Below are 25,998 nucleotides of genomic sequence, written 5' to 3' on the forward strand. Positions count from 1 at the left end.
AAGCACTGGGACTTCATATTAATTTATACAAATATAAATGCCCCTGCACACACACACACACACACACACACACACACACACTAAAACCACACGATGTACCTATACTCAGTGGTTTTTATATTTTTATGTTGCATTCAGGGCATAAATCTGTCTTCTCTCTCACACACCCCCAGTATATTTAATGAATTATGCAAAACATGTCAGCATTCACAACAGCAATCTACTGGCAATTTTTCACAGTCAACCATAAAAAAAATACTATCATGCCACCAATATTACTTTTTGGTGGAGTTTATTATGTCTGTTGTATTGTTATTAATTTTGTATTTCTTAATAACAATAAAGAAACACATTTTCAGGGTTTGATGTCAAATTTGAATATGTGCATTATACTAATAAGCGTTTTCCTCCATTTCTGCTACATTGTAACTATGGAGGCATGACCAATAAACATTTACAGCTCATCTGTCAGATCATCATCTATCATAGCAACTTGTTTTCACTGTTAAAAATGATAGGGGACTTTCTGTAGCTTTTATTATACATATAAAATGCATATTAGTTGATCAGCTTCTGATAAATAACCAAATTTAGTTCTGTAGGAACAGTCCATGCCATGTATGACTGACTTCTATTCCCTGCACTGATGTCGTGCTGCATTCTTGAAATGATGAGGCAAAAGAAACGAGCACCTGATTGTTTTAATCAAACAATGAAAAATGAGCACCGCCCCCCCCCTAGAGTGTGCATGAGTGTAAAGGTGAGTATGGGTATTGTAAGTGGAACAACCACATAAAGAGCCTAAAGAGAAATTAAGTAGATGCATGAAGTAGTAGCAGGCAAGCAAAGTGAGTGAGAGGCAGAATGAAGTGCCAACCACAGCTTTATAGTCTGGGAACACAGGGACCAGGTGTTCCCAGCTGGTGGTGACGAGTCCTGCCCCACCAACCACGGACCTGGAGCACATGCAGAGGAAAAGGTTGAGAGTAGGGCAAAGGTCATCACACATGGGTCAGAGAAATGGATGTGTAGGCATACTGCTCTTGTTAATCAAACTTTAAATATTGTATTGTGTAGTAAAATGTCCCCCTTCCAGTAAAAAAGAAACATGAGTTACATGATAAAAGCTTTCAAATCTCTGTGCCTGATGGCACCGCTAGCTTCTAGACCAGCATTATGTATAGTAGCAGATGAATGACAGGCATGCTCTTCTACCCTAATGCACAAATTCTCTCAGCTCCAGAGTGCTAATGCTTTGCTTTTAACAAAAACTGCACAAATATATTTGAATTTTCCACAGAGGAAATGAATTCCCATGAAAAAACAAACAATCAAACAAAAAAAAAAACAAACAAACAAAAAACCCAATTTGTTTCTTTGGTTGCTTATAATTTTATTGATTTCTCAGTGTCAATTAATATTTTAATATTATTAACCTACATTCCTGATGTAAAAGAACACCATCAAGATCAAGTCAACCTAGAGAGTTAAGAGAGTTAAGAGATGGTTAGCTGCTGCTTTTTGATTTTAATATTTCAGTGAGATGTATAGTGTGTGAGATCTCACCGTGCATTCGAACACTTCAAGTCTGAATGGGTCTCTTGGTGCAACTGAGTCTGAGTTTCATATTGACTGTAAGCAAACCTCCTCCTGGCAGGTTTTACATCTTCTCATGAAAAATTCACAGACTGACAAGAAATTTTTTTTCCAAACTCAATTCCTATATTTTATCCCAGTGGCCTCCAAGCAGAGCGGGCTAATTATAGGCCCACTGAATTCATTGGAGTGAATGAATTGAGCCAGGTTTCATAGCTGGACTGATAATTGGATTGATCAGGTGCTGAGAAGCAAGATCTCCCTCATCCAATTTAGTACTGCAGATAAATAGAGCATTAACATAGAAAATGTTGACATTTACACATTCTTTGTGTCAATTTTTGTATTTTCAGTATTGTTACTTGATTGCGAAAGCTTTCAGAACCTGTAAATAAATATACCAGATAGATCATGGTTGATGGAAAGCTCCCCACCCCTGCTGAGGCGCCCACGAAGCAACAAGATCCACTTTTTCTGTTTTGCTGCCGGCTGCCATTTCAGTGCATTCTCGTTTTTTTTTTTTCTTATGGGCCTTTATCAAACCAATCTATGTCACATATGCCATGAAAAATGTCTCGCTAAAGGTCTTGAACCGAAACGTCGACAGACAAAACATACACAACCACCTGCCACGGGCGTCTTTTTCACCCACTCTGCTCTGAGTGTGAGAGGCTTCTCATGATGAGTGCTTGTTTAATTGACAGCTGCTTCACTAACTGGTTCCCTTCACTGACAGATGAGGAAGTTTTTAGACTAATAGCCACTGGACACCTGCACCTCTTGTCAGCTTTCCTTGAGGTTTGTTGACACCGTGTGAGGAGACAGCGACTGTGATGCAGGAGTGCTGTCAGTCTGATGCCCCCCCCCCCCCCCCCCCCTTTTTTTTTTCTCCTCACACAGTGTGCCATTTATAAATAGATACTGAAGCCATGTGGTGCTGTTTTTGTTGTTGGAATGCATCATTTAAACGTGTGTATACTTATAACAACTTTTACTGCTTGAAATTGTTCAAAATGACAGAACTGTAGAGACCATCCCTTCTCTTCTAGCTGGCTTTTTCTTATGTGAGCACAGCTTGGCCTTGAATCAGCCTCTCTCCACCTTCTCTAGCTGGCGCTGCTCTGTTGGCATTGATTATCTCCGACCTGAGGTCTCCGCTGTGTGTGTACTGTGTGTGTTTATGTGTTTCTCCGTCTCTGGCCCTGGTGCATGCTGAGAAGGCAGATATCTCTAGAGGCACTGTAATAGAGCAGATACTGTTGCCTGCCTCACATTGCCACGGGGATGTGGAGGTAGTGTTGGATAGTATGGAGGAATGAAAAGGAAATAAATAGGGTAGATGGCAAAGGATCAGAATAACTGATGCTTGCTTGCAGATACATATGAAATCCTATCTGTTTGATTAGTCTGTTCACTCCACAGTTCACACCCCTGAATGAATTGTGTGTCTTCAGGAGATATTGTTCAGAACCTTCTGTCTTTGTGCTGGTCAGTGGTCAGTTTGCTGCCATTCATTTTGATATTATACACCTTTCATGTATGAACTGCAGGCAACAACTGAAAGAGCTAGACTGTGGATGAAGCTGGCTGCAGTGAGTTTTTTTTTTTTGTGGCAGACCTCAGTCTCTGTGTCAGGGTGCAAAGCTCTGCTCTGCAGGAGGACCTTGTATTACAGACACCGCTTCTCCAAATTAAAAAGAGTGAGTTAAGGTGGTCCGGTCATCTGATTAGACTACCTCTGGGCGCCTCCTATTGAAGGTCTAACTAGGCATGGTCAACAGGGACGAGACCACTAAGTTGGCTCAGGATCTGATCTGAGGATCTCGGGGATTAGCTGGAGAAAACAGTAAGGAACAAGGACGTCTGGCTTTTTTTTTTTACATTCCTTACTGCCACTAGGACCCTGGGTCTAAGAAAATGTATGGCTCAGTGTTTTAAGATTCTGAGATGTCTTCATCTATCCAAATTATATAAAAGAAAAATCTGTTTGTGGAGTACCAGAACAGGAAAAAACCCCCCAGAGATTTAGAAGAAGCAGCCCAAAACCGTGGTTAACAGTTCTCTGGATAATACAGAACAATAAGATCAATGTAATAAGTAATGTTCTAGAAAGATGTGTTTCCCTTGAATCTATTATTTTCAGTGCTGTGAGCACAACAAATAATTTGCCTGCACTGCACTGGGTTGTAGCAGAAATCTTATAACCTGTTATCTCAGTGCCTGACAAGCCTTCATATTTATGTGAGAATGGTTTGTTGTAAAGACCAAATATCAGTAAGGTTGATTTCCAAAGTCAGAGGAATGTTCGTTTTTGAACATTTTCTTTACAATTCAATTTTCCTTCAAGATTTGGGAATACATAACTGTAATAGGTACATGGACCAGTGTTTGAACCCTGTGTGTGTAGGCCTACATGTACGTAGTTAAAAGCAGTGGTGCTGCTTGGTAACTCCTATACCAAATTGCTTTTGGGAGGGTAAAGTGGAAGAGGCTGTACACTCTCATGAACACACAGCAGGAAATGTGCTGTACATTGTTTACAGTATACACAGTCTGCCATGTTCAATAGCTCTCCCTCTCACTCCCATTTGTTTTCTGCACAGAGCGACAAGCTCAAAAACACCAGGACTTTAACAGCTCATGCATGTTAGTCAGTATGCGTCAATGGATGCTATTAAACATGGGCTACCTTCAGAAGAGACACCTACTGGGTCTAATCAAGGGTTTCAGTCCCAGTAAAGCTCGCTGTTCCTTGCCTTGCAAATTACTGTAAGACTACCGTAAAAGTATGTTGACCTCCTACTTTTTATTCAAACCCCCCAAGCAATTGCATAGTTATGTCAAGCAGAGCGGAAGAAAACAGTGTGTCCAACAACAAACCAATTAATTTGGACACATGCTGCCAAATGAGACAGTGAATTGAAATTAAGAGAGTGGAAGCCAACCAAGGCTAGATTAAAAAAAAAAAAGACCCCTTATTATGATGTGGACCTGTGTGCTTTGCTGCGTGGGAGTGTGGGACTACAGCCTGAATGATATTTTGCACTGACCTCGTCTCAAACCGGATTCTCTCCTCTTTGTGGAGTTCTTTTGCTCTTCGCAGCCACTCATCTGTCTCCGTACAGACACAGAAGACTCTCTTAACAGACTGTGAAGGACATTATTTAATTTTAGTCCACAATGCAAAAACTGTCTTCCCAGAAAAAGGTTTTCCCTACCCCTAACTGCTCCCTTTAACATTTCTTCCTGTTTGGATCCAGACAGTGCTGAGTCTGCTTAGAGGCAGACAGCTGGAGGGATTACAGTGAACTAATTATAACCTATCTATCCATAATTGCAGCAGATTACGCTATTATTCATACACAGCTTAGCTGCATAAAATGCTTTAACCACCATCACATTACGTAGCATATATTGCTATGTATTATTCATTATTTGCACAGCTGAAGCTAAATACCACATTTCAGTTTGAGTAGCCTTAAGGGTGAAGACTAACCAAACCTCATTACCCTATTACAGCTTTTTCTCTCAGTCTGTAACACATCATTGATGACTCCATTAGACTCATGCATTGGGGGTATTGTTGGACAGAAATGAGGAAATGACATTGTCCATTCAGGTAGCAGATCAATCAGTGAAACTAATTCTTGTTTTTGGAGGAGTGCATGATTTGACTTCTAGGCTAAGATAACAAATAGTCTGTAGAGGAAACCATTAAGGCAGATGCTAGAGCTTCACTCGTCTAAGCAATCCTGTCATCTCCTGTACCCCCTCACTTCCTTTATTTATGTAATAATAATAAAAAAACAGGTGGATTTAAGAAAACTACAATACAGTGTAAAATTAAAGCAGCTCCTCATTTCTTTATATTTTGCTACCAAAGAGCCTTTTATGTATTTTTTTTAAAGTGCTCTTGAGCAATAGTTCTCCAGGCTTTCTGATGGTCTTTCAAAGTTTTTCTTTGACATGACCTGTTTTGGCACTCCTTTTCAGAAGAATATATTTTGTTAAGCCACTTAACAATGACCTGTGAATCATTTAAGCATAAATAAGGCACTGAAATCAAAGTGTGAACCAGTGTTGTGTCTTCACATAACAGACAACTGGACAAGTGGAGGACAAAAGAAGAAGAAGTGGAAGGCCTAAAAACTATCTACAGCAGATGAACAGTATCTGAAGCCTCATCAGAAATGCTCTAAATGGAACGGTGGCTGTCAAGAAGCCATTCTTAAGGAAAGGAAACAGGAAGGAAAGGCTGGAGTATGAAAGATTAAACACAAACTGGACTGAAAATCAGTGGCAACAGGTCTTATGGAGAATGAATTGTCGTCAATATGTAGGTCAGGAGAGAAGTACAACAGTGAGTGTCTACAGCCATCTGTAAAAGACGGTGGCGGCTCCATCATGGTTTGTGGCTGCATTTCAGCCAGTGGTGTTGGAGCTGAATGCAGAAAACAACGGTCAGATTTCGATGTACCATGCAATACCATCTCAAAAGTTCCTGACTGGAAACATCTTCATTCTTCAGCATGACAATGATCCCAAACACGAGCATACCTGGAAAGAAAGACACACAATGGAACCTTACACAACATGGCTCAAGACTTTTGTACAGTGCGGTACAATTTTAAATGCAAAGTTGGAAATCTGCTTTCTCTTCTTCATTAATTAGCACTACTTTTCAGTTGTTCTAAAACACCGAAAAATTGTTGGTATACAGTACAAGTGGTTTATTAATGGTCACCAGGTCAAAGTGTTAAAGCACCAGTATGTCTTGTGGTGAGTGGTTGCAACACTAACTTCTGAGGTTACAAGTTCTGCTGGGCTTGAATGGTGACGTGTACTGGAGCAGAGCTCATCGATGCTTTTGTCTTTGTTGAATATGCAATCAACAAAAACAAAACTGTAATTTTCATGCAAAGCAGGCATTCTACTTTCCTCTGCAAGAGGCAGCGTAGTGTGCATTAAATGATATTAAATGATAGTTTACTTTGTACGTGTTACCTTTTGGATATTGAATCAGGGTTATAAACAGCAATGAGAGAGTCACATAAACTATATCAAAGTAAAAGAGAAGGTATCTGTTTCTATCAAGATACCAAACTATTGGTTGAACCTTGCTGGTTGGGTTGTGAACAATAATTAACAAGCTTTGCTTCACAGCTTTGCTAACATGACCAAATATTAAGATTACATGGCCAAGAAGAAAAAAGCTGACTTGTTATTGAGCCAATTGAGTCCAAAGACTGTTTACATCTGCTGTTGTCTGCAAGAAAAAGTGCAGGAATAACTCACCTGGTTGTGGTAGGCTTTACGTTAGTTAGCGACCTGACATGCTTACATCTTTTCTGCTTCTTTGTATGCTTCTTGTTTTATAACTTATGCAGAGCCGGAGCCACATCAATCCCCTGCTGCAGAGCCTTGTGTCCTTAGCGACCGTATTGACTGAACTCTGCTCTCAGCATCCCAAGAAACTCCCTTTACCAGTGAGATCATATCCACTTACACAAGTTACATAGTGGGGAAAGCACTTGAGGGTTTGAGTGGGAAAGGAATAGATGCCATTTGCTCTATTAGAATTCACTGTCAGATCAAAATGAGTTTTGAGCTGTTGCAGTATTTAAAGGAAAATGGTTATGAGATATTTTTATTTCTACTTTGCACCAAAATAAGATGTTATTTTGTGTTTTTTTTTTTAGACATGAGTTTTAGAACTACCTTAAAAGAGTGCAGAAAAAACCAAAAAAAACCAAAATGGGAAGTACAGAGTTCTCCAGCTCCATTTCAATAAGCCTATGTGAGATAATCATAATTAAACAACCTGAAAACCATCTGTGATGTCATAACGTGTACTTTTCACTGGATTCTGGCGTGTCTTGTGCTGCTTTTAGTAACTTTTCTATACCGGTTATGTACGACCAGTGGGATAAGGAAACAGATAGTTGGTAACATACCATTAAAAGAGGGTTGTCTAGACATGTGGATTCACAAATGACCAGCAACTCCTATTACCACAGGAGATTAACAACACTAGACAGAAATATGTCCTTTGTGTGGGCCTCAGTGGAATTAGAGGCAAAGTGAATATTTACAGAGTATGGTACAAGTGTTTGCATGTCCTTCCATCCATCTGCATCCCTGTGTTGCCAGGCTGACAGTATGTTGTTTATCAACCTGGCTGGTTTTTAAAATAATCTATTTAGCAGTATGTTCACTTTGCTCCCTCCTACCTCCTACCCATCAGAGCAGCTGTCTCTGTGCACATGGTGCAGCAAGCCAACCTTAACATTTTCTTTGCACTGCTGCTAAAACCAATTAAATTTACAGCAAAGAAATCACCAGATTCTAAAGCTCAGCCCACCCCACCCTCTTTCTTTCCCCCTGGTGTGTGTATTCAAGTGTGCATCTGTGTTTGCATGCCACCAAGGGCAATGTTAAGAGCTGATCAGGTGGGAATGTGACATACTTTCAGCTTGTGTGTGCGCCTGTCTGTTTGCTAATCCATATGGGCGCGGCACTAATTAAATCCAGCGGCTCAGCCATTCACACCACTGACTGCTTGGCACTGAGCAAAAAAATCTGTTGGTGTTCTGTCAGGTAATATGACAAAACCAGCAGGGAGAGTTTCAGTGAGTGTGTGCTAATGTCAGTGAGAGAGACGGGGGGGCGCTGTTTGGGGCTGCAAAATGATTTTGTTTGTGCACAGAGGGAGCGCGCTCATCTACAGAGGCGGAAATATTAATTCCAGTCCAGTGTTTGTCGATGGAGCAGTCAGATTGGCAGCTGATGATGTAGATATTTGTGTAAGAGGCAAGCTTTTGTCAGCAGGGTTAATAGCAGAGGGGACATCATGTCATGTGAGGCAAGCCTGCCCGAGTCACTGGGGGAGACTGGCAGGCTGCTTGTCTCTAAAAGTGGATGCCTCACTCAGCAATTTCCAGGCCTTATCAAATCTAACCAGTATAAATGCTGCCTTCCCTCTTCCCTGACCCTCATGACTCCCTAAAGCTTTTTCCAGCCCCTTCCATCTCCACAGCGGAAACTTATTACCAGGGTTATAAGTGACGTGTTTTTGCCCCCAGATTTATTCTGTGAGTGCATCCCTTCTAGTATGCTTTCAATATTTTTTCCTCTCTCTCTCTCTTTTTTTTGTTTAGCAGGGAATGTTTTGGTGTTGTTTGCAGATGTTTGTGAGTAAGGGCACTTTTCTGAAGGGATTTTATAATGTCTTTTTGATTTGTGTGTGTGTGTGTGTTTGTCAGTAATAGGTTCATGTTCGTTACACATTGTGCGATACGCTTGATTGGCTTGTGCTGCTTGGGAGGGCTAATGTGTTGGTTTATTGGTGTTGTGTTAACAGGATAAAGATTTATGAGGGGCAGACCAGCGTGTGTTCTGTGGTTCACGAAACACAAAGATAAATACGTGGAAATTGTGTCCATTTGTCACTGTCTTGGCCTGCCTGGGATGTTGTCTACCTGTGGAGTGCCGAGCACAGCAGAGATGTGACAATTTGTCCCCGTCAGTCTCTTATCATGTTGTCTATCACACCAGTACCTGTGAGCCTGTTCCAGCCCCCTGCCTGCCCTGCTGTTGTTCACTCTTCCAAGGCAAAGAGCTGTAGCCTTGTTTGAATTCCTGCTGTTTGTGCTGCCACATTTTTAGAAAAGTTATCTCTGGATGAATTTGTTGCTCTAATGAAGAGCTGCATGGATCAAAACCAGCGGGATATAAACCAGACTTATATTTTCCTTAAATTCAAGGTGGGAATTATTTGCATTCTTTTTTTTTAATCTGTGCACTTTTACTTTTTTCATCAAAAGTGGAGTGCAGGGGTTCATTTTTGACTTGCATTTCTGCTTCTTAAACTAACTATGGAGAAAGTGTGTTCTTTACATGTGAAAACATTGTAACTATTAGTCACCCAAACTGCATTCATTGATTTACTTCAATTAACAGATTTTTTCTCCCAGTATTTTCCCCAGACCATCATCTGCCCTCAACAAAGTGCTCTGCTGAAGCATCAAAATAAACTTTAATTGAGGCTGAATACTTTGCAGACTCTTTTAATGGCAGCAATTTGTAAACGTATTACTTTGTCGATAAAAACTGTAACACTAATGTCGTTATGGTTCTAACAAAATATATTTGCAGCAAATTAGTAATATGAAAACATAATTTCTGGGAGACGGGATTGTTTACTAAGCAGAATTTTCCCATTATTTCCTTAGGGATCCAAGTTATGGCACAAAATTAGGGAAAAAAGCTTCTCATGCATAATATTTGCTGAGTTTATCAGAAGCAACAGCAGTTTCTTTGGAACATGGAATAACTGGGGTTATTGGTAGCTTCCATGTTTAATGGTAGCTTCCATGACTACATGAACAGAGGAAAGTTAAACCTAAGCAGTTTTAATAAAAAAAAAAAAACAGACTGTATTGAATAAATCTTATAGATGATCACCAGGTAAAATATGAACTTGAAGGTTTTTATTTGAAATATCAGACACTGGATTATGGCGAGTTCTCCTGCTATTATGTTCACCCAGCAGTTTTCAATTCTTTCAGGGTTTTTTTTTTTTTTTGTATCCCCTTTTTCATAGATGGAGTAGAGAGACACTGAGGCAGAGACAAACATGAAGCCACAGTGCAGTTGTGTGGTTTACTCTGGTATTCTGCAGACACTGGATCCATTAGAAGGGTTTGCAGGGTTGGGGGTTGGAGGTGGGGGTGGAGAATGCACAACGGGGCTGGAAGAGAAAATGAGGAAAGCTCAGGCCTTAAAAAAAAAAAAAAAATCAGCGAGGAAAATCTAGCCTTACCAAAAGACTTTACAGGAGGTTTGAAGTAGACGAAAAGAAAAGAAGATGGGGAGGAACAAAGCCCTGAGAGATGGTGAGATGGCTTAGAGGAAACAAAAGGAGATGAGAGTAAGCAGAGATAGAAGAGTTAGAAGACAGGAAAACACAAGGGGGGAATGAAAAGTGATGAGGGTGTATAGTACATGCAGGAGAAGACAGAGAGATGAGAGAAGGAGAGCTGGTGGGTGGCTGATTCAGCTTATCTCTGCAGTGATGGAGACTCACAGGCACATGGTAGAACCTGCATAAAAAATCGCAAATGAAGAATGTCTGCAACTTTCAGCATCACATTACAGTAAAGTGTCATTAAAAAATATCCAGGTGTGAACTTGCCTCAACCAAAATTGCTAATGACTCACACCGCTGACCTCGTTTTGGCCCACTAATCTGCACACACAGTTAGGTGAGTCACGTAATGTTAAAGTGGAATAAATAAAGGTATTTATCTCAGCAGTGCTTATTTATGGGATCCCTCATACTAATGAGAAGGCCAGGGATCTGCACACACACACACTTTGTGATCTTTCCTGTGGTGCCCAAATGATACCCTCCTTCCCTGTCATCACCAGAGTCTTGCACACCAACCAGTGGGAGTATCACAGTATTTGGAGCCTTGAAATACCTGGAGGTTAGCATCTTCCAACAACACATCAGTCAGTCATATTTAAGTGGAAGCAAACATTGACAGATGAATGTAGCTCCAGGGCTTTTGTGGTATTTTGTGATTGAGAACAAACGACAGGCGCTGCATTAACTGCACTTTCCAAAGTGCTTCACGAAATTACAGATGCTTCTCGAGGATGCACTTCTTTCACTTTGCTCACTTTTGTATGAACATTTTCACATGCAAATGTCCACTCTTCCCAATTACGCCTCTGACCACGACATCAAACAGAATGAGCTATCAGAGACGGCTCGGGCGAAACATCCAATATTAATTTTTTTTTCGTATAATCACGTTTTTCTCTTTCCCTTTGCATATAATTTCGAGCCTTCTGCTTTCCCCTCCCCACCGTACCTATCCGTGGACTCCAATCGTCAGAAAGACAAATTACCCACCGGGTTGCTCTTTTAGCTGTGCTTTCTGTACAATAATCAATTTGAGGTTGAGAGAAAGAGAAGGCTAGAAAAACGTGAAATTATTCATCAGGGTCTCTCAGTAGCAGAGCTGAAGCGGTGCGGGGGGGGTGGTAGGGGCTATGTTGTCCTCGGTGAGAGATAATTAGGAAGAAGACCAGAAAGCAGAATTAAGGAGAGGATTGCAGGCCACAGTGAGAGGGAAGAAGAAAAAAAGAGACTAAGATTTAGAGTAGTAGGTGCAGAGAGCAGTATGTTGGGATATTTGGAAATCTTGAGATGGTGTTTAGCTTGTTGTCCCAGCAACAGACAGATACACAAGGCAGAATGGAGGCCAGACAGCTGCGACCAGTGATGAGTGAAGGGGAACTGCAAAGAGGAGGACAGGCTTTGAGGGGAGCATGACTTTGAGTTAGCTTCAGTTAAACGAGTTGGGAGGAGAGGATAGTGCGAGCAGAGGAAAAATGAGCCAGGCTCTGTCTTGTGACAAGTGTTTATTCAGGGTCCTCTTGTTTCCTACCAATTAAGGGGCTGGGCACTGCCTCAGCACTGCCTCCTGGTTGTCTTCCCTCCTGTGCTCCATCTGCAATTTTGGATCATTTAAACATCTCACCGTGGATGTTTACATATGCGTTTTTGCCTTTTAAGTCTACCTACTTGGCTTATGACATGTGTATTTAACACATAAAAGTGTACTTAATCTTATCACTTGTCACTTTCATGTGTTTAGTTGTCTTTTATGTGTTTATCTTGTGTTAATTACTTGCATTATCTGGAAACCTGCATTTGCTCTGTTCTTATCTGTACCCTTCCCTGTGCTGCTGCACCGACCCAATTTCCCAAGGGGGATCATTAAAGTTTCATCTTTCACCCCTCATTCATTTCTCTTCCCATTTATTCCTCCCCGGCGCAGCTCGGTCCAAACCAAACAAGCTTGTCGTAATACCCGATTTCTGTTCCCATTCCTGCTCTAAATTACTGGTTTTTAGCTTCGCCATGACTTGAAGGGCTTCAAGTGCCAAAGACTTCAACTCCTCAGGCTGTTTTTTTTTCTTAAATCATTAACAGGGTATATATTTCATTTGTGCATTATTTATGATGTTTTATATGATAATTTATTTAATTTCCAGCAGTTCATGGTAATAAGGTGTTTAGAAATATATGTTTGGCCAGTGGTTCTTTTCTAGAAAGCCCTGTTACAGGAGAGTGTATGATATTTTTTAATGGAGAAAAAAGAGAGAAATGCTTGCAAAGCATGACTGAAGCACTGATGTTTGCCAGAACATCCTATTATCAATATCTGACACCTGATACGATGCGCTAAATGGATGTAAATCAGCCAATCGCTCTTTTTTTTCCTCTTTGTGTTGCATCTCTTCACGCATCCTTCAGTTATGTGGAAATTATCGATGGTGTGGTGTCAAACGCAGCATCTTTTCGTGTCTTGGGTTCATGTAATTCTGCTATCTCTTCTTGCACTGTCAGCATCTTTGCATGTTCTTATACTGCAGTTTTTCCCGGTTGAATGAAAGAACGGTTCTGCTATGTTGTGTATCTCAGCGCACAATGTATATCTGCCAATCAACATAATATGCCCTCGAATATAACTCTGTAGTCTCAAAATATTTATGCGAAACAACCCGCTGTTCCATCTCGTACGTTTGCCTGATTTATATTGTCCCCCCCCCCCCCCCCCCCCCCCCCTTTTTTTTTTTTCTTTCTTTTTTTTTTTTCCTGGCACACTGGAGTGTGTTACATATTTGCCCACAGCCTCCTTCTCTCCTGGGCCTTGAGTTGTCTCTCAGATTGATGACGAGGGAAAGACTAGGGCACCTCGGGGTACATTAAGATGCAGAACATAGCTGTAACTATGAATGTGTGTATTGTGTGTGTGTGTGTGTGTGTGTGTGTTTTAACACATAGCGCCTGCATATTTGGCACCTGCCTCACCATAATGCAAACAGTGACTACAAAGTTGTCTTTTTCAGTGCTGCGTTGACTATACCTCTTTGTGTCTCTATCTCTACTCTCAGGCTTCTGTGTCTTTGTCTGGCTCACTTTTCTCTTTGTTACAATACATTGCCCTCCCCACTACCAGCTCTTCCTGATCCTCCTCCTCCTCTCTTTGTGACCTGGGTGCACTCCTCCCTTGGAGCATCTCTCCTGGGTTTTGCACTTTATTATTTCTATCTCTACCCACTTTGTCTTCTTTCACAAACAAAGGCCAGGTAGGAATTAGGGTAGATACTCATTTAAACAAAGAGTAGCCCACTCAGGGTTGGATTTATGCTCTGTCTGCAGGGTGTAATTGCACATACCCTAAACTTTGCCCCTCTTTTCTTTTTGTGTACAGTTCGTGAAAGGTGCTTATTTAGAAATCAAGCTAGCCCAAGGAGATTTTCCACACACCATTCTAAGGTCATACTGCTTAAACAAAGGTTTCCATGGACCAATATACTGGAATACATTTGTCTCAAGGTCTGACTACTGTCTGCTATCCAATTCTTTTGTTTGGCCAAACAAAGCCGGTAAAGTCTTTCTTACCAATCTCTCTCCTTCAGGGGGATTCATTGGCCCTATTAGTGGAAAATCTGCAAATGTGTTTTTGTGTCTGCAAAAAATTAATTGACATACTCGCACACGTACTTACACGCACGCCTCCCTCCGCTTACCACATTTTATCTACTCGTTAATGTTCCCAATTACTCTGTCAAACACTGCCAACGTTTTGCAGCGTGGCACGCTTATTGAAATGGTAATGCAACCATCTCAAAGTGAAAGTCTTTCATTCACTGACTTCTAAGTGGATTTATTCATGACAATTTACTGTTCTCATGCAGGATTACACTAATGAGAGGGTTAAAGGGTGGTGTGTGTGTGTGTGTGTGTGTGTGTGTGTGTGTGTGTGTGTGTGTGTGAGTGTGTGCGCACGCGCGTGTGGCTTTTCTGCTTTCATGTGAGGGACTCCTGCCCCAAAGAGAGAGGGCCACTTTTCTACTGCCTCCAGTTCTCGCCATTATTCAGAAGAAGAGGACTTGATTAGGTTTTGTACCATTCCCATTCTCACTGCCATGCATTTCCTGCTAGCTAAAGGATTCAGGTGTCTCCCATTGCTGTCACAATTAATAGTCTTTTTTTGTGAGGCTTTTGTGTGCTTTGTATCACTAACCAGTGTATGTCCTGACTGTCTGAATACAATCCTCAGCAAATTACATCACACATGGAATAGGCCTCAAAGTAATAAAGCAAAGATTATGTGACATGGGACCATATTGAAAGCCATCTTCTAGCAAGGTGTTGTTAGTACAGATCTCAGTATTTAGGTCGTTGTGCTTTGAGGTCAACGGTTCCTGAGTTTTGCCCGTAATCTACAACTTTTTCGCCCTCCTACTGTCATCACATTGTCATATTCTTCTCTGCCCCTTTGCCTGTCACTCAGTGTCATCCACCAAGAATTCTATTGTATTCACATTATTCAATTTCACATTTTAAGTAATTATGCAACTTCTTAAGCCTAATAAGTGGTTATATGGATTTATTCCATTGGGTCTAAAAGCTCTTGGTGTGCAAAGTGTGTGCTATTTACAAAATAACGGGTGGAAAGCACAGACACCACCCACACACATTTTATTTAGACTTCTAAAAGATTAATTAATGCAAGGCTCGCATCACCAGAAACCAGAAGTACTGCTCTGTCCTTGCAAATGTAAGACTGCATGAAAAGCATCTTCATACCTCATACCTTCAACAGATTATCTTTCACTAACATGTTTCACAGAATGCTGCATTCTCACAATTATTGTGCGCCCCAAGGAAAGAAAACGCTCCCTGAATGCATTTGCACTTATTAAATTGGCCAAACTGGGTCTGATTTGTTCTCTGTTCATTTATTTTGTCCAATACAATCAATTGGTTTAATTAAATAGCACACCTTGGCAAAATTAATTAAAAAATACTTCAAAATAATTAGCTTGTTCATTAATTGTGTGTATTCAGTACATGCAAGAGGAAGTAGTATTATACAAATAATTCTAATTTAAAAGGTAAGGTGTGAGGTAATCCCTTTTGATGAGTGATGATGAGGACACCATGCTGAAAGCCTGTGGGTTTATACAGGCCCATGGCATACATCTTTTTAAATCTAAATATAGTCATTGTTCATGTCACTTAGACACTCACCATTGGTTTTGCAGGGCTGTAACACCATTTTTATATATACTAATATACAGTACCTCACAGATATTTAATCAGCATGTCTTTATAATGACAATTGCAAGTTACAACATAACATTAGAGCAGAACCACGTCTGTTCTACAGTGTACAGTCATGTGAAAAAGCACATCCTTACTGCTTCCACAGGAATTATCAGGATAAGCAGCAGCCAGGCGCTGCTAATTGTATGCACTTGATTAACTGATCATCAGTGTGGTCACCTCTATAAAAGCATAAGTTTGGGCAGTTTGCTGGTCTGGAGCATTCAGGTGTGTGTTGACGCACAATCTTCACAAGACTGAGCATCCCAGCAAATTCAGGTCAGACAATGATCAGACTGTGCAATGAGAACTGCAATAAAACCCCAAGAATTTCCTCTTAGACTCTACAGAGCTCAGTTAGCATGTTAAATGTTAAAGTTCATGGTAGTAAAATTAGAAAAAGGCTGAATAAGTCTGGCTCCTTTGGACGGGTTGCCAAGAGAAAACCTCTTCTCTCTAAAAAGAACATGGCAGCATGGCTTAGGTTTAGAAAGCTGCATGTGAACAGACATCTGAAAATGGAAAAAGGCTGACAGTGAACAGAGGAAGAAATGAACGGCATCAGAGCAGAATTTCAAAGTTAAGCGCTGAAGGCTTCACATTTGTGTGTTTTATGACTATTAAAAAAAAAACATTTTGAAAAAGAAGGGCGGCTACATGAAGTTGGTATCAAAATATAGGCAAAAATGTGAGCTTTCACATGACCAGCCACCTGCTCCATATGGCCATCTGACACTTGAACACTGACACATGTGACTCGAGTGATGATCAGAAAACTGATTTAACATCCCCAGTGATTGCTTCTGTTACTTTACATCACAGGCATTAAATTGCAGTTTTACTACTGAAACTATTATATACAAAAACAAAATATTGGCTTGAGATTGTTACAGTTGAAGTGGACATTTTTTTTTTGTTGTTTGTTTTTAGCCCTGAAAAATTTGATCTAACACAGTAATTCACAACTTTCCTAACCCTATTAGAGCTGTTCAGCCGCTGTTTTACCCAGCTCTTCTGCCACTTCACTAATACTCCTAATCTGCTTCATGCTCATCTGTCTTTTCATATCTCCGCTCTCCTTATTCTCACCGCAGTGCCTTACCTCTTGGAGAGTGATGGGACGAAGTGAAGGAGATTAAAATAGAGGCCATGCAATCCTTTTAGCTGGTTTTAATATCTGCTCCTTGAATGATATGTTCTGCACGTACATCAACAGGATTAGAGTGTCAGAACTTCCAAGAACTGATGAAGCGGTGCATCTATCACTGTACACACTCGCACAGCTCCATGGTACACAGCCCCTGTCAGAATGTAGTGCTTCTCAGTAGATGACATGCTTGTCCAGTCTGCACATATGATTATTTCTCTGTATTTTTAGTTATTGTCTTTCTTTTTAAAAAAAAATACAAATGTGTGTTTAAAGAAGAGAAACACGTGGGGCGGTCATCATTACCAAACTTGCCTTTCTCACACAAAGGTTTCTATGGTGATTTAGTTTGTATAAAGGCATAAAAGGACTGTTTCTGAATCTAAAAGATAAAGACAGCAATAGAAAACCAAAAGTTCAGTATTAAAAGACCTAACAAATATTATAACAAGCAAATTTATCTTATTAAGTGAGCCACAATATTGAGTTAATTGACTTGCCAAACAAAAGATAGATATATGACCCTGCATGCAAGAAAATATGTTTGCCTTGGGACCTTTTTTTTGAATAATGATTTCATTGGAGAAAATGAAATTCAAATTGGGGAGCTTATGAAGAACTAGCAAGGAATTTTTTTTGTTTAGTTTATGAGCAGTGTGCACTGCCTTCTGGATGCTTGTGTTTATTTTACAAATCTCGTGTGGCATAGTTATGAGACTGAGCTCATGTATGCATTCTAATTTGTATGTGTGAGACCTTCATTTTATTGGATTTGCTTGGTTGCAATTCGTATTTTGTTATTGGCTTTGGTGGGTGCTTGCAAAGGAGAACAGGGCCCACTGGACCTTCTGTGTGAGAGTGCAGTGTGTATTTGCTGGTCTCTCTCGCTCTCCCTTTTTTTTTTGCTTTTCAATCTATATTACCAACTATTAGACATGAGCTGCACATATTGGTTTTTCTGTGAAGCAACTGTTTCTCTCAAAGCTTTCTGCCTCTGCAGACTGTAGCTTTTTTTAAGAGCAAGGAGAAGAAGAGGAGGTGGTGGTGGAGGAGGGTGGTGATGGTGGATAAACACACCAGGGGGTGGGGGTAGCGAGAGGTCAGGAGATAGATTGTGAGAAAAGCCAAGGATTTTATTTCTGCTGGGACTGAAAGATAGCTGCATTTTTAAGGTTAGCGTTGGGTATTTATTATGTGCACATTTTCAAGTTGGTGCTCTGAGAAATTTGAGTCAATGAGGGCTGATTTGTATTTGAGCAGAAATGAACATTTTTAAGCACTGATAATATTCACCTAATGTCAAAAACTATTAGATATTTGGTGAACAGCTTTGACAAAAATGAACATTTTGGCCAAAAAGGAATAAATTGCTAAATATCTCTCTACTAGCAGCCTATTGCAATAGGCTATCAGGGTGAAGTGTTGTAATAGGATATAAGATTTATGAAAATATACATTAAACTAATAATAATGAAAGAAGAAATGCTAAAGTGTTGTGGTTTTTTTCTTCAAAAAAAGAAAAAGATGTTCTAAAAAAGACACTCAAATAACCTGTTTCTGATTGTTTTCCTTGGATATGACTTGAATGCAGAAGCATGTGCAGCTGGTTCTGCTTTTGGCAAATCTGATTTTGAACCATCAGTGCCTTTAAGTAATGTTAGTGTTGACCGGGACATAAAAATTATGCATTACTAAAATAGTTGTTCAGCTGAATCCATAGTATGTAACAACTATGACTACTACAGGGTAGCAAATAAGTGAGACTCTCACCACAAACGGTGTCTCTGGCTGTCTTGTACAATGATGTACTGTAGTGTGATAAGGTTACTGTCTGTGCCCAATCCTAGTCCTATCTGTGGGGTTTGATTGTATTTCTTTTGGTCCTTGGGCTCTGCAGAGAGGATTATTGGAGTCCTGCTACTGTAGGCCTTTCAAGCTGTGGTTCAGGCTCCAGAGGACTAACAACAAGTCAGACACTGTCAGATCCAGACTAGTGAGGCCAAGGGCTGATGCTTTGAAGTGGGCTATGAGATTCTCATCTGGAGGGATCAGATGGAGGCAGAAAAGAAGACAAGGAGAGGTGCAAAGCTTCAGCTAAATAGGCAAGCTGGGTTGGTCTCAGAAGCTGGTAAGGTGGTTTTCACTGAATCAGGGCCTACTTGCATGCTACATGCTCTCAAAAACCTGGGAAATTCCAATTCATTTAACAGCTTGTGCAATAAAAAAGTAAGATTTTTTTTAAAGCGGGGTACAATGCATTAAAATACGGTTACGCTAAAAGCTTTTGAAGCTGGAACGAACATGCAAGAGAATTAATAATGGTTTCACAATCAGCATGATGAGAAAAATATATGGCAAGAAAGCTCCCTTAAAATCACCATGTTTTTCTTTTTAATTCCTCCTGTCCATGTAGCTAAGTCATGCATATGCTGCTGACTTAGGAGATTTGAAGGCTACATGGTGGTGTCTAGCCTGAAAACTTTAAATCTCTATGTGCAGCATCACTCCTAGAAAGCAGATTGCCAGGATGCGTTTCTAGATATGCAGAAATTCTATTAACTGTGTGGAGCCAGTAGATGACAAGAGAAGACACTAATGCAGGAAAACACGAGGATTTGGACGACTGTGGAGAAACTGGAGAGAAGAAAACAGCCTTAGCATGCATAGTTTAGGTTTGGAGATCACAGTACAAGCACTGGTATAAGCTTTCATGGTTTTAACTTGGGCATGCATGATTTCCTATTATAATGTAATAAGCAGACACATTTTCCAAACTACAATCACAGCTTACAGATAATCTATGTGCTTACCCAGCACAATAGTATGACATGGAAAAACTACCCAGTTTCTCCTTGTTCACATACACACAAATGTGTGCACACTTACAAAGGCATTCTTACCTAACCTTCACATGCTCCCTCTGATTATCATCCTTAATCTCTTCTTGCCTTATTTCTTATGCTAACTCCAGTGCTATCACCAAAACTGCATCTTTAACGCAGGAGTTTATGGATACAGTCCAGGCTTTCAATTTCTGTGAAAACATTTGGACCTCACGCAATAGTAAAAGCAGATGTGAAACCCACCATTGGAATTAAACGATAGTATCAGTCAATCAGTCAACATGCACGCACACACTGTGCACAGAATTATGATGGTCTCACTTTCTTCCTGTCTGAGGTAACCCCAACCATGTTTTTGCGTCCCACGGGGAGTGCCTTTTATCATGTGACATGGTTGGTGTTGGCGGCATTGGGGAATGGGGTGAGGGGTTGGGGGTGGGGGGGTTGTGTAAGACAGCTGTTTCCCATCAGCACTCGGTCAGGCAGTCACAGCCCTGCTCAGAGGATCAGAGGGGCAAAGCAGCAGAGTGGGTCTCAAAGAAATGCGTGGGCCAAAATACTTCCAATTAGAAGGTCATCCCAATTTGTTCTCCCATATCCACAGTGCTCATCAGGCATCTGAGGCCTGCTCGGTGTTATGTACAAATGCGAAGCCAGAGGTGAACGGGTTGTTGCTGCCATATGGGAATGATTATGCTTTTTCCTCATTGTTTCCTGTCTTTTCACCCCAGCTCTACTGACGTTTGCTTCTCTGCTCGGTCTGCGTTGGCTCGGCTCCCGCCGCTTGTTTCAGGTTCTAAGCCCCTCCTGTAATTTAAGACTGGGAATGCTTAACAGCAGTCACTCATGCACGGGCGTCTACATTAGCACATGTCGTCCACCTCATCAGGGGCATAAATTTGCTCAGTGATATGGAATCAAAGTTGTTTTTCATTACAAAGAACTTTGCTCCTGTTCTACACGTCCCAATTTCTGTTACATTCTTGTTGCAATCTTGCAAATGATAGCCCCATATGTACATACAATATGACATTATTCAGAGGGACTTTGAATAGGTTTCAGATAAGCAGGAAGCCAATCAAAAATTTGCTCCAAACACCAAAATATAATGTCTATGGTGGAGACATGAAAGACCATCAGAATTCACACTGGAGTCGATGCGAGTCTCCGGTACAGCTGCTGGCTGGAAGATCTTTTTCTGTGCACAAACTAGTCGTTGTGGAAAGATGATAAATTGCTGTGGTAGCTTTCAGCCTGCTGCTGGTGTAGTCTGCTGGATCCCACCTTTACTGCAGAGCTTTATCTTCTCATCTTACTGTCAGCCATTAAAAGAACCAACTTTCTCAGCAGCTAGTCTCAACAGACCCTGCACGAGTAAGGGGGTAACCCCGTGAGGGACCCTGACAGACTGATAAATTAATACAATTTAGATGTGTGGATGATACTATATTAATATTAACAGACTACTAACAGCGTAGCTCTGTAAATTTATTTTGGGTAAGTTTTTCTGTGCTGCTGTCAAAAGGGGGCTGACGGAGCTGGTAAACAATCATGTTGCTATAAATGGAACGTGTAAGGTTGTATTTTTGACATGGAAGGTCAAGTACAAGGTATCCTGCTGGTCAAGTGGTTAAAGACTTGAGATCACAGCCCAGTTCCTGCAACAAAAAAGGTGTTTATTTTGTTGCCATACAGAAACAAGAACAAAAGTGCAGCTGAAGCCCAAATTATAAAATTCACACCTGTAAAAGCTGCTAATGCCACATCATAAAGTCACTGAAACGGACTCTTTGACATAATACATACTTGAAGACAGCAATGATATGAAGAAGTATTTACCACTGTCAAAGAATGGTTCAAGGTCATTAAAGTCCTCTCTCTGTGTTGTCTGTGTGTTTTTCAGTCTTGCGTGATGAATTTAGACAGAATCCTGTTGATGTGATGGTCGCAGTGGGTGAGCCTGCAGTCCTGGAGTGCCAGCCACCCCGTGGACACCCTGAGCCCACAATCTCCTGGAGGAAAGATGGCTCCAACGTAGATGACAGAGATGAACGCATAACAGTAAAAAAAACTACACTGACCTTAAATTACCCACTTTTTTGACTATTATTATTATTTCATTGCACTCACACGAATGTGCAAATCATCACATTTGTCTCAGTAGATTACACACACATACATATATACATATATCATTTTTTTCTTCGATCAAATAATTGATTGATCTGTTAAAAAACTTTAGCATTAAAAATTGTTGGGTTCAAATCAATTACATGGCTTCAGAGAATACTTTAAGTGTACTGAAAAAGGCTTTCAGTGTAAAATTCTGGTGTTTAGCTGCCTTTTTTTTTTTTTTTTACTTTAACATACAAATTAAAGCTTTGCTGGAATTTGGAAAAGAAACCTTGTGAAGTTGAGACTAAAAGATAATTTTCTTGTGGCCACCGAAACTCTTTCTGGTTCTTATTACCAAAAATGTTGGTGGTAATTTGGAGAGATGATTTATTTGGCTCAGACAAAATGCTGTCCATAGAACAGTGCATCAGAAAAAGAGTGAAAATTCACTTTATACCATGTAGAGAAGAACAACAGCATGTGATCATATGAGCTCTGGTGTCAGTCTAATGTATTACGTTATGTAGCATGCAGTAGACAGAAGTGATTTTCTTTTCATGCTTTTGTATACACTAAATTCATGTTGCATTTAATGGCTTCCCGCTCCTTTAACCTGAAAACAGAATCAGGTTTCAACAACTTAGAGAGCTGTGTGTGCGTGCGTGTGTGTGTGTGTGTCTGTGTGTGTGTGTGTGTGTGTGTGAGCTGATTTGTTTACTTGAATGTATTCTCTTCCATGCTCCCAGGAACATGCAGGAGATTCAAAGCTCATGTTAGTGTGGAGTGACAGGTAGAGTGTCTCTGGGGGACTGTGATGGACAGAGTAGCTATCTCTGATTTAAGAAGAGGAAAGGATCAGAGCCAGGGGGGGAGGCTCCTCTGAGGGAAATACAAAGGCTGCTTTTTCCTTTGTACTTTCTACGTGCCTGGCTTCGTCCTCCCTGATCATCTTTTTCTATATGGAAATGTGTCTTTGCCATGAGTGTTCTCTCAAAGACATTACTTACTGTACAAAGACCAAAGGAGTCTACCACAAGTGATTCATGGCTACTTTAAATCCTTTTGAGTGTTTCCCTTGTGGCCTTAGCTGTCAGTTATTAATAGTGATGTGTAGATCAAGTTGTGAGTTAACAGTTGGATTGGATGTTATGGATTTTAATTAAAAAGATGGGTGTCTTCATGCAGCAAAATACATACACATCACACTAAAGCAGCTAATGTATTTTCCCTCAGGGTATCTAAGACTATGTGAAGAGGAAACAGAAGACACTGAAGCATAAGAGGAAGAAAGCTGAGGTTTCAGTGTCCGAGATGGAGGATTGACAAACCACATTTTCATTTCTTTGCAGTGGAATTTCTGCTAAAAATGAGGAGCGGTCAGTCGAGGAAATAAAAAACCTCTTGGTCTACTCTTTAATCAGCTGCTAAAGTTACAAGTGCAGTAAACAGAAAAAAAAAAGTTGCAGAGCAGAAGTACAACATTAGTCAGTGGCGATGGTTAGATCATCTTTGCAATCCTCAAGAAATACTTGCAGAAACTTTACAGTACCACAAAATCTGATGTTGGTTCATCAAGGGATGATTATTACATTTCTCCAAGTGGCCACATATGCCTGACAAATAGGACTCACTTTCTCTGGGATTTAAATAGTTAACCTCAGTGAGCTGAAGTCAGTGTACTCTTCAAAATGGAAAACTACAGAAAGGGAAGATTAAGTCTCAATAAGAAATCTGTCAACTGACATTTAACTAATGCAGAAAACGATCCGGTAATACATGTGTCTATGTCATCCAGCTTCATCTGCAGCCCTGAATTGGATAGCAGTTAAGAATATGGCTGGATGGATGGATGGATGGATGGATGAATGGATGAATGGATGAATGGATGGATGGCTGGATGGCTGGCTGGATGGATGGATGAATGGATGATGGATGGATGGACCTTTCATGGCTCATTCACAGCAGCTTAAACACCCCCCTGTTGCAGTCACCATTATGTTTTTAGTCAAATATAGAACCTTTTTTTTTATTGTTCATAATATAACTCCAAAACATCCAACCATGATCCAGTGAATACTGACAGGAATGGCTGAATCTGCATTACTAGTTTCCAGATTCCCCCACGTGCCCCCTGTGATTACCAGTGGTTGGCATTATGCATCTCAAGTACACACAACCACAAGTCATCCCACAGTTTATTAAGTCTTCCTCTTAAAACCACATGATTTACAACAGATTTGAAATGTCATCCATTCTTAGTTCTATTTTATTTATTTTTTATATATTTGGTGGACAGTACGAGCTGTTTGTGGTGGAAGGTTAGCCTGGAGGAGGGTTACTAATAAATGAAAGGCTGCTGGCTGGGTTCATCCCTGCAGCAGCAATTTAATGATGTATTCCATGTGTAAGCTGGTGAGTTGAGAGTTCCTACTGAGCCAGGTGCTGTCTGGCATGATGCTGAATTACTCAATGGATACAGGTCTGTAGGCAGCCTTGACCTCTGAACTCCGTTAAGAAATGGCAGTGCTGTAGCATGTGCTGTGTCCCTAACAAGAATGTATGAATAGTTTGATTCCATGGCCTAGTGTGAGTAGGGAAGAAGCAATCTTAAAGCATAATAACTGGGATGAAAGTTTAATTGAAGTTGATGCTCTGGCTGCAGAGAATGGCTTTGTGTTTATTTTGAGGTCAGCATGTTTCCCTTCTACAGTTTCTCATCTACTCACTGCTGCTCTGCCATCACCTCTAACACTAAGTTGCTGCATACTATCAGCAGAGGATCTCGCATTCAAAGTACATCAAAGACATGGTGTGTGGAGGCGTGTGGTGGATAGAAAAGGCTGAAAGCAGCAGGCCACCCCAGTAGTTTACCTAGTAGACCACGGATCATGTATTGAGTCCTTTTTGCAGAGCCTTGGGTTTGAATCTAGGGTGGGCCCTTTGCTGCATGTCATCTCTTCTTTCTCTTACATGCCTCTCCTGTCCATCTTGACTACATCTACTAAATAAAGCAGAAATGCCAAAAAAAAAAAAAAAAAGTGTGAATGCAATATATCTGCCATCTTTTTTGTTGTATGTGTGGGTGTGCGTCTGTGTGTGCAGATATGCGTATGGAGAAAAGTTTGGGAAAGGCAAAGTAGGCTGACAGAACATCTAAGGAGCATCTCTACAAAGAGGCAGTCTCTTTGTTCCCAGGGTTCTCATGTAGTGCTAGATATGAATTATGTAATTTCATAATCGGTGACCTTCCATGCAGCTTGAAAGGCAGTGAAAATTTTATTCCTAAGCAATAGAGAGCTATATCAATGCACACAGGCTTACACAACGCTATGCACTTATTTTCAAATGAAGGACAGTCAACGACATGATGATACATCATACTTTGACATAAATGTGTCATAAAGAAAACTAGCTGTGGCATATTTTATTATCCATCCATCCATTTTCTTCCGCTTATTCTTTTCAGCATCCCAGCTATCATAAGGCGAGAGGCAGGGTACACCCCGGACAGGTCACCAGCCTTTCGCTGGGCTAACAAAGAGACTCACAGTAACACCTTTGAATCACCAGTTAACCTAACCCCACTAAGTGCATGTCTTTGGACTGTGAGAGGAAACTGGAGTGCACACAAACTCCACACAGAAAGTCTCCAGCTAAGGTGGATTTGTGAGGCAGCAGTGCTAACCACCACACCACTGTGCTGCCCATATTTTATCATAGAATTTACAAATTGCAGCCAGATTATTGCATGCTTTATGGATGTGCTACTCTGTTAGTAATTCACAAACACGGTACACATACAGATAGTCAGATCCTCTGTAAATACAGCTGTGCAAATATTGATTTTTTTTTTCTGTTGTCTTTTAGATTCGGAGCGGCAAACTAATGATCACCAACACTAGGAAGAGTGATGCAGGCAAATACATCTGCGTTGGAACCAACATGGTGGGAGAGAGGGAGAGTGAGATTGCTGAACTCACGGTGCTTGGTAAAATATGCAGCTTTTTGATTGCATTTCACAATGTTGCAGTGCTTCACTTAGTCTGAGTACTCTCTTCCAGTTCTCAGTGGCTTGCCAGTCCACTGTATAAGGCTTTCGTCACTGG

The 25,998-nt window shown here is 40.7% G+C and overlaps 1 protein-coding gene across 1 annotated transcript in view; it reads left to right on the plus strand.

Moving 5' to 3' along the window:
• LOC115791818 (roundabout homolog 1-like) overlaps nt 1-25,998 on the plus strand; it is an 80,753-nt gene that overhangs the window by 30,054 nt on the left and 24,701 nt on the right. Inside the window, exons 3-4 of the mRNA XM_030746086.1 lie at nt 21,681-21,838; nt 25,760-25,880. Of these exons, the coding sequence (XP_030601946.1) occupies nt 21,681-21,838; nt 25,760-25,880 (279 nt within the window). The remainder of the gene's footprint in view (nt 1-21,680; nt 21,839-25,759; nt 25,881-25,998) is intronic.

This window comes from Archocentrus centrarchus, chromosome 14, assembly GCF_007364275.1.
Source record: "Archocentrus centrarchus isolate MPI-CPG fArcCen1 chromosome 14, fArcCen1, whole genome shotgun sequence".
Classification (NCBI taxonomy): domain Eukaryota; kingdom Metazoa; phylum Chordata; class Actinopteri; order Cichliformes; family Cichlidae; genus Archocentrus; species Archocentrus centrarchus.